Source organism: Paramormyrops kingsleyae, chromosome 2 (genome assembly GCF_048594095.1).
Source record: "Paramormyrops kingsleyae isolate MSU_618 chromosome 2, PKINGS_0.4, whole genome shotgun sequence".
Taxonomy (NCBI): Eukaryota; Metazoa; Chordata; class Actinopteri; order Osteoglossiformes; family Mormyridae; genus Paramormyrops; species Paramormyrops kingsleyae.
Genome location: NC_132798.1, coordinates 27821686 through 27840468, shown reverse-complemented (window position 1 = coordinate 27840468; position 18783 = coordinate 27821686). Strand labels below are relative to the sequence as shown.

Genomic DNA, 18783 nt, shown 5'->3' with positions numbered 1-18783 from the left:
AGGGTTTATTGTAGGTAAAAGGACAGGTGCAGACAACGACGGACCATACAACGATGACAGATCTGGGGAATACAGACTGAGACTCGGACTAAATACACAAGACTAGGTAACAGAACGAGCTACAGGTGGGAACAATTAGGGCGAAACAGAAGGTAATGAGGTGGGCGTGGCACACATCGGGAGCGGACGGAGCGGGGCGTGACATAACCCCCCCCCAAAGGCGCGCACACCGGGCGCGCCAGGGAGGAGGCGACAGACGGGACGAGGGAACAGGACCTGAAAGATAAAACAGAACGTCAACCAAACCCAGGGAACAGGACGGAGACGCAAAAGACGAACAGGGACGAAACGAAGGACAGGACCTGACAGAGAACAGGGAAGGCGGAGAGACAGACCCAGAAGGGAGACACAGGGGGAACACCCACAGGCGACACGAAAGGGCCAGGGGTGCCAAAAGGAGGGACAAAGGGACCAGAGGAAGAAACAGGCGGGACGAACGGCAAGGGAGGAGGAACAAGGGGAGCACGAAAAGGCCCAGGCGGGCGACGGGCAGCGGCCGGAAGGGCCGCAGGGGAGAGGGAGAAGGGAGCAGGAGGGGACCACCCAGGGACCAAGGGGACGGGACGAGGGAGTGACGGAGGGGACCAGGAGGGAGCAGGAGGGAACACCAGGGAAGGCAGGCAGGAGGGGGAAGCCGCGGCAGGCGGAGGCGCAGCCGCAGCCGGCGAAGGCGCCGTCCGACGCCAAGCCGGAGCAGGGGGGCCCGGAGGCGGCCGACCGGGAGCCGGAGGCGGGACCGAGGACCGGCACCCAGGGACCAGGGGGGGGCCCGGCGGCGACCGCCGACCCCGAGGCGCAGGACCCGCAGGCAGCCACCGAGCCAGAGCTAGGGGCCGAACGGGCGAGCCAGGGGGCATGGCGGGCGGGACCCAGGCCCGACGCCTGTGTCCCCGTCCCTTACGGGACACTGACAGGCGGGGTCCTGGGCGGTGCTGGTCTGGCCGGGGTAAGGGCGAGGGAGTCTCAAGGGAGGTCAGGTCTGGACAAACAAGTGTCTTGGCCTCTAAAGAGGCAACAGGCGGGGCAGCCGGAGCCTCAGGTGTGGCCGCAGGCAGAGCGGCGGCCTCAGGCGGGGCCACGGGCAGGACCGGAACGGCGGCCTCAGGCGGCGCCGTGGGCAGGACTGGAACGAAGGCCGGCTGGACAGGCGAGCAGGGCTGGGCCGGCTGGACAGGCGAGACGAGCAGGTCAGGTGAATCGGGCTCGGGTGTGCGGCCCGCAGGGGGCGCTTCATTGCGCGCCACCAGCACGCGGGCAGCAGGGGGCGTAACCGCGGCAACCTGAGGCAGTTCAGGTGCCGGTAAGACAGGTAGGTCAGGCGCCGGCAGGACAAACAATTCAGATGCCGGCAGGACAGGCAGTTCAGATGCTGGCAGGTTGGGCGCTGCCCTCCCGTGGCCAGCAGGGGGCGCTGCCGCGGGGCAGAACCCCCCCCCAAAGGCGCGCACTCCGGGCGCGCCAGACAGGGACACCCCGGCGGGCGCTGTCACCCCGTGGCTAGCCACCGGGACTGTAGGCAAGCCAGGCAGGGCAAGCGGGTCCAATGGGACAGACGGGTCAGGCAGGTCAGGAGGTGCCGCTGACAAGGCGGCGGAAGCTGCAGCAGGCGGTGCCGCAGGTAGAGCGGTGGCAGCTGCAGCAGGAAAGACAGGCAGGACGGGCGGTGCCGCTGACGAAGCGGCGGAAGCTGCAACAGGCGGCGCCGCAGGCAGAGCGGCGGCAGCTGCAGCAGGGAAGACAGGCAGGACTGGCGGGTCGAGCGGTGCTGCCGGCATCGCGGCGGCTGCAGCAGGCGGGGCTGCAGGCAGCTCAGCCGCGGGCAGATCGGCGGCGGCAGCAGGCAGCGCAGCCGCAGGCAGATCGGCGGCGGCAGCAGGCAGCGCAGCCGCGGGCGGATCGGCGGCGGCAGCAGGTAGCGCAGCCGCAGGCAGATCGGCGGCGGCAGCAGGCAGCGCAGCCGCAGGCAGATCGGCGACGGCAGCAGGCAGCGCAGCCGCGGGCGGATCGGCGGAGGCAGCAGGCAGCGCCGCCGCAGGCGGATCGGCGGAGGCAGCAGGCAGCGCAGCCGCAGGCGGATCGGCGGAGGCAGCAGGCAGCGCAGCCGCAGGCGGATCGACGGAGGCAGCAGACCGGAGAGGTAGTGCTGCTGGCCGATCGGCGGAAGCTGCAGCAAGCGGTGCCGCAGGCAGGGCGGCGGCAGCTGCAGCAGGCGACGTCGCTGGCAGAGAGGAGACGTCAGCAGCCGGCGGTGCCGCGGGCAGAGCGGCGGCATCAACCGCCGGCAGGTCCGGACCGAACCGGTCCGGTGCAGGAAGGAGGGGTGCTGAGCGCGTATGCGCCCTCCCTTTTCGCGCTTTAGGGACCCGGGGACTGGCGTCTCTAACAGCGCTGTTCCCTCTCCCAGGACAGCGCTCTGGCCAGGCATCCCCAGTCTCCAAAGCAGGCAGGTCCTCCGCGTCTTGGGGCCCACCTATCACCCAGGCGTCCTCCCAGGCGGGGCGAAGGGAGCACGCTCCCAAGAAGAGAGTTGGGGCGGCTTCTTCAGCCTTTCCCTTTCGCCTCTTCTTTCTCCTTCTGGATCCGGAAGGCAGCAGTGGGGTCGCATCAGCGGGTGGTGAGCGGTACATCAGCCCGCTGTCCCGCTCCACCTGCCTTTGCAGGGCTGCAGCCGCTACCTCCCGAAGCTGCTGGAGGCTTTCGCGCACCACGTCCGCGTGGTGCGCGTCGCCGGGGACAGATATCCTCTCCAGGATATCCCGGCTTCGGTGAGCTAACCGGAGTGCTGCGGGATCCTCTCGGATCTCGGGTTGGGCCAGCCAGTATAGGACCTCGTCTACCAAGCCGAGGTACTCTTCCTCGGCTAGGGGGGATCCTTTCTTGCGGAGATCTGTCATTCTGTCAGCTTCGGGATGGAACGCGAGCACGGAAGCAAGCGAATGAAGCCAGAAGGTCCAGTGCAGGGTTTATTGTAGGTAAAAGGACAGGTGCAGACAACGACGGACCATACAACGATGACAGATCTGGGGAATACAGACTGAGACTCGGACTAAATACACAAGACTAGGTAACAGAACGAGCTACAGGTGGGAACAATTAGGGCGAAACAGAAGGTAATGAGGTGGGCGTGGCACACATCGGGAGCGGACGGAGCGGGGCGTGACACCATGGTCCCGGGGAACGTTATTTCATTTCACTTTGTACTGTACCATGTATATTGTTTAAATGACCTTGACCCTTGAACCTTAATGGTATGAAATAATTATCATATTGTTTACTCAATCATTCATTTATCTGTTAATGATATTATTGTCTGTTTTTCTGCTTGTAACTTGACTACTTTTTTTTCTTATATTTTTTTTGGGTTTGCACTACCTTTCAACTCAGAGGGATATACTGTAGGGTGTGTCTATTTGTTGTGTATGTATAAAGTTCAAAAGTAGTACTTACTGAAAATGCTGTACACTATTATGATGGCTTCAAAATACTGCTGGAGTACAGTAGCATGCCTTTAATTTCCTATTATTCTGTAAAATCACAATTAAGATGTGTGTCTTCTTTATGTTTTCTATACAGATGTGAATGAATGTGAAAGAAACCCTTGTAAAAATGGAGGAATCTGCACTGATTTGGTTGCAAACTACTCATGTGAATGTCCTGGGGAATACATGGGAAAAAACTGCCAATATAGTAAGTGTGTATTTTTTCCTCACTTGCTCTCCTGCATGCAGCTAGTGCTGTTCAAAATTCACATCTACAAAGTCAACCCTTACCATAAGCCGGAGGCTTGAACAGCTGTGATCTTTCAGTCCATCATTCTGTATCTGAGTCTCTTCCTATCTACATCTGTACATTGCACAGGTTGAATGAATTAGGGGACAGAATGTGTAATTTCAGCTTCAAACATGTGCGAGACTGCTGTCAGTCATACAGATGGACTTCATTAGCTCCAGGCAATTCCCATAGGGAAATCTCAAATCTGTTTGAATGTTTATCATTTTTGGATTTTTTTTTTCTCTAGGCGTAATAAGGTAATTATTAGGTAACTGAGTATATTTACTTTTTTAAGACGATGTAAAAATACATCATGCATTTTATCAGCAAACCCAATTTACTACCCAGATAGTGTCAACTCTGTTGCATGGTTTGAAACTGATAAAGAATTAATAATTGTTACTTTTGAATATAACAGCAGTTGGCGTAATAGTGCATACAGTAGCACTGATTCGTCCCAACCAGTTTTTGGTCTTGCCTGGCCAGCTTGTCACAGATCTCACAACACAGAAATTATTTCAGAGACGCCATTTCACTTAAATCAAATCTTTGGGGTATGACAGGAAAAAAAATAACCTTCACACCCAGGTCAGGAATACAGACACAATTTTCATGGTGTGAGGCCACAATGCCTCTCAATTATGTATAAGCATAATAGTCTGAAAAAATATTTGCACCTTTTTGTCCTGGGCAGTTACAGAATCAACTTTTGTAGCAGTGTGTGGCTCTGTGGGTTAGATCTCTGCGCCTGTGATCACCAGTTCAAATTCTTTGGTCAGCAGAGTGATTTCACCATCACATCTTTGAGCTAGGCCCTTAACGCCAAGGCTCCTGAGACTGACCCAGCTTTTCCAGCTGTACTGTAAGTGGTTAAAACAAAGAACATACATATTAAAAACAATTAGGAACAATACTGATATACACGTGAATATACTGCTTAAAAAGACATAAATTGTATCACCATGATAATGTTGGGAACAGAACAAAGTGGGGGTCATGAGATGATTTCTATTCGTTTACGACAAATGTACCATGAGCCCCCCCCATATCTGCAAAACGGTGCTCTCAGGTTTCTGGCATTGTTCTTTTGGGAATTGTGTGCTGAATGGTTTAGAAACACATGCTTAAAAATATAGAACTTTAATAGATTTGTTTCGTTTTTACCTTTGCTAATTAATCTAAACTTTTGTTCCCCAGTCTGTTTCTTTGATTATGTTTTGTTTATTTGTGCGTCTTGTTTATCTTCTTGAAAGAATGCTCTGGACCTCTTGGGATGGAAGGGGGAATAATTTCCAATCAGCAGATCACAGCGTCTTCCACTCATCGTGCATTGTTTGGGCTGCAGAAATGGTACCCATATTTTGCCCGGCTAAATAAGAAAGGGCTTGTGAACGCCTGGACCGCCGCTGAGAGTGACAGATGGCCATGGATTCAGGTAACAAATAGGGACCAGCACTTATTATTGTATATTTACAGAAAATTGGCCTGTTAATATACCATTTTCAGCAGGGGTAGGAAAATTGATTTGATTATGATGCTTGTAGCAAATGTTACACAGGCTTTCAGGACCAGTCCCTGCCCTGTCTGTCATCCCAGCTTGGCCAGCAGGTGTTGCTGGCCATCCCATTTCGAGTGTTTGAGTCCTGGGTGGTGTTCCACGAAGCAGGATTTCTCGGTTAGCTGGGTTTAACTTAGCTAGAAGTCATGATTGTCCAATAGGAATGTTCTTTACCTAAACTCTTATTGGACAATCATGAGTTCTAGCTAAGTTAAACCCAGCTAACTGAGAAATCCTGCTTTGTGGAACACCCCCCCCCCCCCAGTGTTTAGTAATGATAACTAAACACTAGGGCTGGGGATAACAAGATAGACCCCAATTAGTGTTCTTTGTTGCTGTCTCCCCAGTGTTTCCCTGATTGTTAGTTCTAGCCCTTGTTTGTCCTTCTGCCCTGCTTGCCGTCGGTTTTGACCCTGAATGGTCCTTTGTTTTGTGTGTAGTTTAATTTCTAAATAAAATCCTGTTGTCTATAAGCCCCCTCATGGATCAACACTCAGTCCCAGTGCACCGACATGCCAGGTGAATTATGAGTTCATCTGATTGTCTTTAGGAATGTATTATTATTTGTTATGAATGTGTTTATAAATTACTAAATGTGTCCTTAAGTAAAGTGTTACCTAAGGTCTGAAAACTCAGTATTAATGTGCGATTTCATTATTAGTACAATTTTATATAAACTTTTTAAAAATTATTTTTAATTATTAGTTTTTTTCCCCGTCTCAATTCTAGAAAGGTGTAATCGGTGGAGGATCCAAAAAAAATTAATTGGGGTGACAAAGCTGTGGCAGGGTGACTAGACAAAAATAAAGAATTAAAAGAAAAACTAACACAGTCTGGTTATTTTGCTTTAATCAGATTAAGGCGATTTCTGTAGTCCAGCAATGCGTTTAACTAACTCATCCAAGTCCAATGTTTTTCAGCCAGTCATCCGATATTTTTGAGCGCAGGTGATTTTTCGTAAGTTTCAAAGTAAAGAAGCTACACTTGCATCCAGCACTACCTTCTGGCAAAACAATTGCAATTTTACACAAATGGAAAAAGGTTCAAAAAACACACCTTCACAAGGATCCAGAAACTTGACAAATTCCTTTCCATTTTTCTTATCTCTTTCAAAAAGTCTCTTGGTCTGATATAACTCATTCTTCAACTCCTACAAATCTTATCCATAAACATCTGTAAATAACATAGTTTTCTTCCTTCAGGAAGTAACTGCTTAAAGGGTTCATGGCCTGTATGTCCTTCATTATGTCACAATTGGACTTTGAGAAGCATTTTCCCATCTCACCAGTCCCTGAATCGACAATTGAGGAAAAAAAAGTGCATTCTAAAAGCATCTTTACAGTCCACTTATATTTTCTGTCTAAGTGAAGATATGTCAACGATTCCATGTAGTCTATTAAAAATCTCTTTGCTTCTTTTCTGTTTGGTGGAAGTAAAAATGTTGCATCTATCCCGTTTCAGTAATTGTTTTCCTTAGTTAATTGAAGTTGTCCTCATTACGATATTCCACAAAGGTCAGCCTAAGGGTGTCAATTAAGTCGACTACTTTGATTAGGTCACTCTGTCCCAATGTGCCGTAATTGATCAGAGGGTCTCCACTGGCAGTGTTGCCAGATTAAGCAATGAGTTCCCAAAAACCCACCCCAATCTATAAAAGAGAATGCCCAAACTAATATGAAACAATACTAAATTAGATGATTTGACTAAGACAAATCTTGCTAACCAGGCAAATAAATGTCTGATGTTATGATAAACTTAAAGAAATGCCATATGTGTAAACCAATATGGCTTCAAGTAATACAGTACTGTGCAGAAGTCTTGGGCAGTCAAAAGAAATGTTTAAAGCTATTTGTCTGGGTAGTAATTGTACTTTGCTCAGAACAAAAAACACAATTTAGCTTTAGAACACACGCAAATTAAGAGTAACAATCAAACTAGTAAGAATTTCTTCTGTTCTCCAAAAACTTACTGCTATCTAGTTAGATGGCTAGATGAACACCACTTCAGTTCCCAAACCTCTCCCCAGGGGCACCTCAACCATTCCATGTACACTAAAACCTCAGATTGCAAGTATAATTCATTCCTGAAATGTGCTCGTAATCCAAAACACTCGTATATCAAAGCAAATGGAAACTCAGATGATTAGTTCCACAACCCAAAAATATTCATACAGAAATTATTAATACAAAATATAAAGAAAAAATACATAAAACAAATTAACCTGCACTTTACCTTTGAAAAGAATCGTGGATGGTGTGAGGGAGACGAGAGAAAGGAGAAGAGGAGGGTTATTTTGTAGGACGACTTTCACTATAACTAACGGAATCACTGCTCTCTGTTGGCTCACTGGAATCTTTTTCTTTTTGTGCGACTAACAAGGAACCTATCCAATGAGAGCCGCTTTTGCCTCCTGTGGACATTGCATTGTCATTAAACAGATTCATCGCTCGCACTGCTACGCCCTTATTCAGGTGGTGCTTTTCTACTAAATTTTGACTATATGAGTGAGACACGCCAACTGAGACCAAGCTTCGGAAACGATTCTCACAATTCCGCAGCGAGAGAGAGAGAAGAACCATCGGCTCAGTTGTAATCACGTAATGCTAGGCAGACAAAGCGTATACGTAATACTCGTATTGCAAGACCTCACTCGTTTATCAAGTTAAAATTTATCTAAAAATTTTTGCTCATCTTGCAAAACACTCGTTAACCAAATTACTCTCAATCTGAGGTTTGACTGTATTTAGTAAATTTCAACACCAACTCCCTTAAATAATTTTATTAGTTAAAAAAAAAACAAAACAATTTTTAATTGATTAGCTATACAGCGTATGCTAGTGGTTGATTCAAAAAATACATGGGTGTGTGGATGGTTCCTGCAATAAACTGGAGTGATGGTAGCAGAGGCTTTGAAATGGCTACGCTAACACACGTTGACACCACAATATTATAGTTTTACACCAACATGAAAATCATTTAAACAGATGATTTAAGCATTATTTTTCTTTGGCTTTCTAAGACTTATGTACAGTACTGTAAGTTTTAAAACACCTTCATTTCTTCAGTTACACTGTAGTTAAAAACTATATTTTCATGCACTTTTTCTACACATTGACAGTTTAGCTTTAAACAGTGCATTAAAGACTCGCACACAAGTTTACAGTTAAATAAATTAACCTGCAAAAATACGCGGTGAACATAAACAATTTTATATGTACAAATACAAACTAAAATTTTCTATTTGGCTCCTAAAAATAGTTTTAATTTTGGATTAATCTTGGATTTTTTGGAGAAGGAGGTTTGGGATGGCAGCTGTCACCATGTGCCACCTCGTAGATCCACCACTGAGTTACATTTAAGGGAGGAAAGCTTGAGTCCAGAGAGCAGGGTGAGGTAGTGGCTCTGGAGCAGTACTCATATCGCCCAACAGTGATATGAGTATTCTCACAGGATTTGAACCCCCATCATTCCAGACACAGATGTCTAACTTGCTGGGCTACACAACACAAACAACAAGATAAACACAAAAAAAGAATAAACACAGGATAACAGAAATAAATCAACAAAATAAAATGTTTTTTTTTTCCCCAAAAATGATTTTTAGTTTATAGTTAGAATAGACTGACAATATCAGCTGAAGTCCTGTCATGTGCCATTTGTAATATGAAAAAAATGAAATATATTTTAGTGAACATGAAATTGACGAGTGGCTTTTCTTCAAATGCTTTTTTTCACTTGCCACTTTTTGTAATTTTGTAATATTGTCCATAGTAATCTCTCTTTAGAAGTTTTTTTAAGCAGCAAATTGCACATCCTGCACCAATACTAGATGTCCACTTCTGAGTTCATGCTCAATTAGCAGTCAGTAAAAGACCTATTCTGCTTTACATCATCTGGATATTAGGCTATAAAAGGTAACCTTTATCAGGAAAAACAGGACAATTTTATTGAACAATTTCTTCGATCAAACCGAAACAATAGCACTTCAGCTAAAGTGTCAAAAAATTGTGTTTTAATTTTGGGGTTCAGTGAAAGTCAGAGAGGTATCAAGGGGTGCTTTATTTAAATATTTAGCTGATTCTTTATTCAAAGCTAGTAAGGGCCAGCCAGCATCTCTGGAGCAGCTGAGGTTAGGGGCCTAGTGTTGATTAAATTATTTTGCTGGCAGTGGGATTTGAACCCACAAAATTCTAGACAAACATATAGCCCTATTCCCTGAGTTTCATACCACCACCCTCATGGAAGTAAATTATTAAATGTGCAGTCACCATGTGGCAATCAATATATATGCAAATAAATTGCAACGCTCAATAAATCCTATGAAAGTAGTGAAAGGTATTGCCATGAATTTTAATCCTTTATAAACGCATACAGTAAATAATATTATATTTTTCTAGCTTTACAAAACTGAATACCTTAAGCTGCTCTGTGCCCTGACCATAATGACATAATAATTACATTTCTAGTCTTATTTTCATGATAGCCATTTTTAAATTACATTGATTATATCCTTGGATCAACAAATTCCTTCTGTCGACAGACTGAGCCTTACAGGCCCAATTACTTTGCGGGGTCTCTGCATGGTGTTAGCGTGACTGACAGCTCCAAGCAATGGAACAAAATAGCACAAAATAGCTAAATTCTTATAGTGGGAACATTCCACACATTCCAGGTACTTTGCAGTGCAAAATAAAATTAGCGGAGAAGCATACCTCTATCTGACACCTGTTCTCTAATGGACATAGTGTGTTGTTGTTATGTCACCTAAGGAAATCCATATAGCTGTCAATAGTTTTGGGAACTGAGAACAATTGAACAACCGAGTTTCTTTTTGCATCCAGTTGTGGCTGCTTACACTCATCGTTCTTCACAGTGTTTCACCATCACCAATATTTATGGGAACAAAGGAGTAATGCAGTCTTTTAAGAAATTAGTGTTTGTAAAATACATTACATTGACTGGGTCAAATACTATATAATAATTTTAATATATCAAATTAAGGGACACATGCAATGAGATATAGAAATCACTGGTGTGTGTATGTATGTGTGCGTGCAAAGATGAGAGATTTTGATCCTCTATGCCCAGGCATTCTTCCAGCAATGAGCTAATTAGTTTGAATGATAGTTCTGAAAAGATCATCTAGAGCGAGTGCTTATGCTTAGGATTTTGCGATGAACAGGGTCTCATTTAGTGTGCACTTAACCACAAATCCATAAAGGAAATTGCTCTTCTCAGTAGTGCTGTGGTAGACTTCTGGAACTGTCTCTTTCCTCATGTATTTCATGGAAAAATAATTTAAAAAAACAATCTCTTGCGTGCATGTTTTCAAAACAGTCTCATATGATTTTTTTTATATGCATAACTGAAATATTTTTTAAAGCATTTCCCTGTAATGTTAACCACATTGTATTGAAGTTATATTCTCTTTTGAAAAGTACTGCCACATTATAAACACATGTTTTTGGTTCATATTAAATACATGTAAAATGAAGTGTGATTTACTTACATGGTTATTAACAATAATGGCATTTATTCACATGCAGTTATTGCATAACAATTGAAGACATATTGAAGAAGACAGCATATTACATAAATCTGTGGGAAATTTGCCTGTGATGTCTGCCTTGTCTTCACCTTTACACTTTCACTGTCACACCATAGTAGGCGAGGAACTCACACGCACAGTTCCTTTCTTTGCAGATAAACCTACAGAGAAGAATGAGGGTTACAGGACTGATAACACAAGGTGCCAAGCGCATAGGTAGCCCAGAATATGTAAAGTCCTACAAAGTGGCTTCCAGCGATGATGGGAAGACATGGATGACCTATAAAGATAAGAACACAGATGAGGACATGGTGAGTCTTTAAAAGCCTTAATCATTTCCTGCCTGTAACAAACTTAGAGAGTAAAATGTTCTTATGGGCAGCAATTTAGGTGTTGTTAGTGACTCTCAGTTAGCATCCGGGCATTGGCTATGCCAGGTACTGAAAGTTTGTAATAAAGCTACAAAACTTGTCAGGTACAGTATAATTGAAATGACTTCTTTCACCTCAGATTATCACACATACAGGCCAGATGGTGGCGCGGTAAGTCAAACTATGGGTGTTCTTTTATTGGTCAAAACTCGCCTACAGATACCATGGAACCTACAAAATTAATATGTTAGTTTAAGTGACTATAATTAGTAAGACAGATTTCTGAACACTTCAGACATGCTTAGAAATACCCAGATAAAACCTAATTAACTGGCTGCTAGGAAATGTATAGCATTGAATGTATTTTTGTGTTTCTTACTGCTTTTAATATGGGGCCCTGCAACTTTCATGCAGGCAAGATGGGATTTAAACCAACAACCATGGAGTTGTTGGGGGGCAACAGTGTCATCCACTGTGCCACCATATCTCCCATTGTGTGGCGTGTTGAGTCCAAGACAGTGTGTCCTCCTTTTAATCACATTTTTCTTTAACATTAATTGAATCATTCACGCAAAAATTGGCAGTCTTTAATGTACTGGTGGGGCATGGATATTGTGAAGACAAATGCTGTCTATATACCACACTATTTGTACTATAGTGTATGCTTGAATACAGATTGGCCTGCAAAATTTCATGCCATAGGTTCAAACAAAACAAAATCTGAAAGCCAAAATTTCCACTTGCTGTTCAACTGACTAGCATTCATAATCAATCAGATTCCAAGCGGCAACATTGTCTAACTAGTTTGTAAAATATTATTAATAGCAACAAAGTATCATTATAGTTTTGCATTTGACAAAACTTCTTTTCACTTTTACATAGTGAGTTTTTTTGAGTTCTGATGAATCTCAGTGATGCTCATTTCAGTCACTGATTTTTTTAAGCTCTTCTAGTACTGTGGTAGCTTTATTTTTTGGTGTCCACTTCAAAAACACTCGAAAGTGCTTTTCAGTAACACAAACTACTTGAAATACTCTGCCTTACTAAGGTCCATTACAAATTGATTCCAAAACATAGAGATCTATTAATAGACACTGGCAGAGTGTGGCTCACTACGGTCATTCTAAATCATCCATGGTTTTTAGTAAAACAATATTTTGTTCTTTTTTCTTCACTGTAGTTGTACTGTTTTGTGTTTATTTTCTTCAAGTGAGTCGCAAAAATATAAAAAACTATATTATATTGTTGTGTAATACATTAATTTTTGGTATTCTCTAATAGCTTTATTTCTAATCCAAATAAGAATGCTTTATTACAATGCACAATCTGCCAGGCATAATAAAATTGTAAAGAGTATTTTATTTTATTTGTGTGCAAGTGTTTATTGTTGCACATACTACTGTTATGTTTGGCACTTAATTCCAAATCTCCATTTTTGTCTTTAAAGATTTTCCATGGAAACACTGATAACAACACACCCTTTGCTAACTCCTTCACACCTCCAATTCAAGCACAGTATGTGCGGATTTACCCACAAGTCTGCAGGAGGCACTGCACACTCCGTTTGGAGCTGCTAGGCTGCGAACTAACAGGTCAGTGGCTGCTTAAGGCAAAGAATTATATAGATGTCTGATTCTTGCACAGGTAGTAATACCCTATCAGTATTTCCTTGAAATTCAAGACAGGAATCTGACAACATATTCTTGCACCATTGTCAAAAATATCCAGAAAAATGCATTAAACACAAATTCCAGAAATAAATCATGTATTATGTTAAATAATTTACCTTGATGTGTTTGTAGTATCAACTTGATTTGTTTTTATTTTATTATTATTGTTTTAAAGGGTGCTCGGAGCAAATGGGAATGAAATCTGGTCACATCCAAGATTATCAAATTTCAGCATCCAGCATATTTCGAACTCTTAACTTGGATATGTTCACATGGGAGCCGGGGAAGGCCAGGCTAGACAAGCAGGGCAAAGTTAATGCATGGACATCGGGTCGCAGTGACCAGTCTCAGTGGCTGCAGGTAAGACCAATTAGTCATGTTTAAAATGTATTCCACTCTGTCTTGTTATCTATAGCTGCAGTTCTTTGGGTCTTGCTAAGATAGATGAGTTACTTTGTTATATTAGCATCCATTAATGAAACTGATAGTGCTGACCAATGAATCATCCTGGAATAGCTTGATAGAAAGCACAGTCCTTAAGAGGCAAATAGAACATGAGGACTTGAAGGTACTGGTATACTTGCGATTAAAATAGAATTTATAATTAATTTATTATTAAATTATAATTTAAAACCTATGTATTTAATGTTAATTTGTCTGGCCAAACATTAGAGGAGCAAATGAAACTGTCCATAACCATGAAAATACACATGTATTATTTACTTATTCCTGGAGACAGTTTGAAATAGAACCTTAAATAAGACTTGCTCTAAACAGAATAGTAAATAGAATTGCTTTACACGGGAATGGGAGGAAAGAATAGTGACTTTATTTACAGTTGATTACAGAAAAAATGTTGTTTTGGTAACAGAGCTTTAAGAAATACAACATGGAAAAAGCAACAACTGGGTATGTGTTCAGGTATCGGGGCCTGGATGGATTTTATTGTTAGAAAGAAACCTGATGTCTTATACAGAACTCTGACAACTTGCATAATATTTTGAGATGAGGTGCAAGTGAAGTATATGAATATCACTTAATTTTCGAGTATATCAGTAAATGTTTTTTTTATTGTAGGTGTGTATGACCAAACTAAGATAATGAAGTGTTTAATTTAGATATTAGATTTTTTTTTTCTTACACATTTTTCGATAATAAATTCAAGAAAGTTAAATTCATTTTCATTCATACCCTTTCTTAACTTTTTAGAAACAACTCAGCTATTTTATGCCTGAAAATCTATGTATACATCTGGCACTTGTTAGTCACAGGTCTATGGTTGCTCTGTAAAAAAAAAAGAAAAACATTGACGCAGTACACATTGAGTGGGAAATGTCAAGCTCAACTAATTAATTATAGAGTAATTGGCCTTATAGCTATTAGAGGTGACATTCTAGAAATATAGTTTAGTGGCAAAGTACTTATGTAATTAAGCATTTTAGAGAATAGTAAACATGGATTTAATATAGGTAGATCTTGCTTATTGCAATAATGTGAGCATGCAGCAAAGACCAATGACAATTTCTTTAGTTTAAACACAATATGAATGAACTAGGCAGAGATGGATCAAGGTGGCTTACTCATATGAACATAAACTCATATATTAACAAACATGATGTCAGAAAAACTGTAAATTACATTTATGGATGTTTTTATTATTATGTATTTTATTGCAAAATAGACTAATGGAATTTGTTTGCAGGTGTCATTGTAAGGTGTATCATTTTGTTTGGGTTTATAAGCTTAGCAGGATGAGCTTTACACACATACTGTATATCCAGTGTCTCTAAGTGAGTCTGGGTAGTACAGTATTAGTGGTTTACCATCCCCCTTCTGTGGGGCTGCCAAGCCTCTATACTTAATGTGAACTGTAACCATAAAGAACCACAAATAAACTCAATTGTACAAAAATGCAACATAAACAAGGTTATTGCTATTATGTTGCTGTTTGTTTTTGGATGAATTGTACCATTTAGGTATTTGAGTATGTAAGCTATATCTGTTCAATAAGGTATTTTTACTTAGTTGTCCAAGATTCTTATTTAGTTAACTCTGATTTGAAATTCAAACTAATATCACCTTAGATGATTGTACATAAATGGGAGCAGTACGTTTTGGTATTATAATATTAAGCTTGTACTGAGAATTGGGTTTTATGTTATGAATGTGAATTCTCACACTCTCAGCTTTACCTGTTATGCAGTGAATGACAAACCTGTTGAAGGTCAGGTTAAATATCACATGAAGTCTGTGTGCATTCCATCTTGTTCTCCTCTGACACTGTGAGCCACACTGTGTATAACGTTTGCTTAATGACTTAGCTGCTTAACGTAATATTTAATGTGTATTAATTTCAGCCAGAATAACACATTCAGCTTCTTCAAGACATTGTTTTGCCAATGATCCCTGTGACATGACTTCAGTTATGTATAGTTCAGATTTTTATCCTTTAAGCAGGATGTATCAGAGAAAGAGATCTGTTTCTCAATAAATTTGGCATGCTGATGAGATGCTTGCATTATGTTTGCATTAGTTTGCTGTGTTAACTTTTGCATGGAATTGGTCATAGTGCAAGCAGTTCTGTCAAGCAGATAAGCACAATAGAATAAACAAAATAATAATAGCAACAATAAAAGTTATTAGATATTACAGGCTATATAGTGTGTGAAAAACAGAATTTTTATACAGAAGCCAAAACTAAGGAGGAAATTGCGTTCTCTTTGTTAGAATCCAGACTGACACTTCAATTATATAGAAACATCTTCTGAAGAATTTCTTGAAAGATGATATAAGTAGGATCACCTTGGAGAAGAAAAAAAAAAGATCGCCCTAAGGAAGGTGTGACAGAGCTTTATCATTCCTGCCCCCCTCCCAAAAACACAGAAAAAAGCAGACCATCATTAAAAATATCCCTTTCTATATTTCCCTTAAACACACGCACGCACACACAGGTTTGTAATTATATCTTAGTGGGGACTCTCCATTCATTTCTATGGGGAAAACTCTAATCCCAACATTAACCTCTACCCAGCCATAACCTTAACCATAAGTAACCAAACAAAATCTGAGACTTTTGGCATTTTTAGTTTTTTTATTGCATTCTATCTGAAAAATGGTCCCCGCAATGTCAAAATAACAGGTTTTTATCACATTGTGAGGGACACTCACACTCACACGGCCTGCTTGCGGGTGCCGAACAGCACCAGTCAGGGTGTCTGGTATCAGCCTGCTTTTCCATACCTGTCCCGCACTGCACATGCAGAGCTCGCAGGCTGGTGGAACAAGCCGCACTGCATACTGCATTATGTGATCCAAAATGTTTGTAAATATACAATAAAATAAATATCATTATTTATTCCTTAGTTTATAAAGATGACTTGTAAGTTTGAGTGTGGTCCTGGAAAGGGTGAAATAACTCTGAACTGTTTCTTGTAAAGCAGATTGCAGTTCATCTCAAAACCTAGATGGAGTAGGTACTCTGACTGAACACTAGGTAATATTGTGCTGTTTCTGTCTGACTTTTACTTGTTTTAAGTGTTTTTTTTTTCCTTATGCCTGGCGCTGGTAGAACTTGATTGTGTGAATCAGGCATAATATGTGGTTAAACCACCATTGCATGTGCTATCGTGGTATTGTGGCAGAGACAGTTTTTTAACATTTTTGACAACCCATTCAGCCTTACCTGACAGGAGGTTAAAAGCAGAGAAAGCTCTTTTGTGATTACTCCATCATAAGATTCCTTTCTGGTAGAGAATGAGCATAAAGTGCTTTTCTCGGTCATGGACCATTTAGGACTCTAACTGAAACTGACCGACAAGACACATGACTAAATGGCAAACGGCCTACACAGTCACGGCCTATTACCACCAATAAGTCTGGGGGGAAATGGCAGATGCCACGGTTTTTGCTACAGAATGCAAACTGTGTGCATACGGTGAGTGTGGGGGTGATAACGTGCAATGTATCAAATTAAAAATTCTCCTTCAGGTGAAAAACAGCCTCTCACCCCGTGGATATGAAAACCAAACAATGTCCAAAGAACTTTGAACCATAAGAAATCAGAGAGGAAAAGGACTTTCAGCACTACTGAGATAGAGGTAGCCCCAACATTCAGAGAATGTACTGATTGTTTTGAAAAATGTTACAAGATCGGCATCAGGCATCCCCATGACCCAGCATAAATGGCTGGAAAATGGATGGAAAAGTAATAATAAGTAATACATCAGTTTTAATATAAATGTGATGACTGTTCCCTTTCTTATTATAATTAGTAACTAACTTGTGAAACATGTACTGAAATTGTTAGGGATAAGCCTATCCACATTTTTTCAGTTCCAATCCGACTCCAATACACAACTGCGGATACTGATAGAGATTTCAATATAAGAGCTCTTTTTACTTTAATATTTGAATATAATAAATATATAATTATACTTTATGGATATAAAGTATGCACATGATGTTACAGTAGATGTCAGACGTATAGTCACTGTGCTCACACCCAGAGTAGCATGAAACAGGAGCAGCGTTAAGGTTCGACTTGAATGCCACAAAAAACACATCTAAAATGGGAATGAGCTGTCAAGTGACTGATTGTACAAATATATTTCACACGAAATAGGAGCTATCTTTTTAGAGATTTCCAAAAACGAAATAAGCAAGTATCGGACATGGATCGGTCATGTATGGCCGATTCCTTATCCATCAAATCGATCTTAATACCGATCTGAATATCTGCAGAAATTGGTTTATCGAGCTCCTAATATTCCCGAAGAGTCCTTTTTTTGCTTCTTTGTATTGTTAACCCTTGCACATTTGTTGACAATTTATACGTAAATCACCTGAAAACTTGGATTTCTACAGCTTTTTATTTAAAATATTGCCTCTTAGCTGTTCTTCCTTGTCAAATTACAAAAGAAGACATTACCAAACTTTATATACAGTATGTTTCAATGGCACTGAACATACTATACTAAATGCATTACCTGCTGCTTTATTATTATGTTTATCCCACTGGAGATGTGATATCATTATGTTTCCCTCATTATAAAGAAATATAAGGAATAAATAATGTGGTTTCTGCTTTCAGTAGTAATATTGTGCGTTACAGCTCAGAGTGATGAATCGGTGGTTTTATCAAGTGTCTTTTTTGGCACTTAAATGAAAATATGCTAATTTAACCACATCACAAGTACTAAAATTCTTGTTGGAAGCTGAAACACTTTGCCTGTTAATTTTAACCAACTTTCTCATTTAGATTCTTGGCAATAGTCTTGTATAAGGATCTTCTCCATTTGGCAATGACTGTGCTGTGTAACTGGCTTACAATAGACATAGGGTGGATTACAAACTAGGGATTGTAGTGTGATCTCTTATCATTATTTAATATAGGGCCCTTTTCAGTTTTCATTGTTCTGTTAAGTTTTGGGAACATTTTGTTGTTGTACTCTGAAACAATGGTGATATTTTTCTCTTTGTAGAAGCATTTAGTTTTGACAATGTACTATGGATAAAAAATTTTGTAGACGGAATACCAGATGCACTATTGCAGTTCCTACAATGGTTTCACCATAAATGCTGGCAGCCCTTCTAGTAGAAAATGACATTAATATTGTCATGAGATGACAAGTGTCTGGACAAGGTGTCTGGTTGCATGTTTTAAAGTCTGATGCTCCTGCTGTATACAAAGTAGATCTCCATTATTGGGGGAGAGCTGCAAAGTGTTCAGCTAAGGATATTCATTTATTATTCCCTTTAGGTTCATAGGAAACCTTGATGGAGACATTGTCAATGATCCAAGCTGGA

The 18783-nt window shown here is 41.4% G+C and overlaps 1 protein-coding gene across 2 annotated transcripts in view; it reads left to right on the top strand.

Moving 5' to 3' along the window:
- Positions 1-18783, top strand: part of edil3a (EGF-like repeats and discoidin I-like domains 3a) — a 96939-nt gene that overhangs the window by 62803 nt on the left and 15353 nt on the right. For both annotated transcript variants that reach the window (XM_023824064.2, XM_023824062.2), the window contains exons 5-9: positions 3634-3747; positions 5085-5266; positions 11093-11248; positions 12756-12900; positions 13154-13338. In XM_023824064.2, the coding sequence (XP_023679832.1) occupies positions 3634-3747; positions 5085-5266; positions 11093-11248; positions 12756-12900; positions 13154-13338 (782 nt within the window). The remainder of the gene's footprint in view (positions 1-3633; positions 3748-5084; positions 5267-11092; positions 11249-12755; positions 12901-13153; positions 13339-18783) is intronic.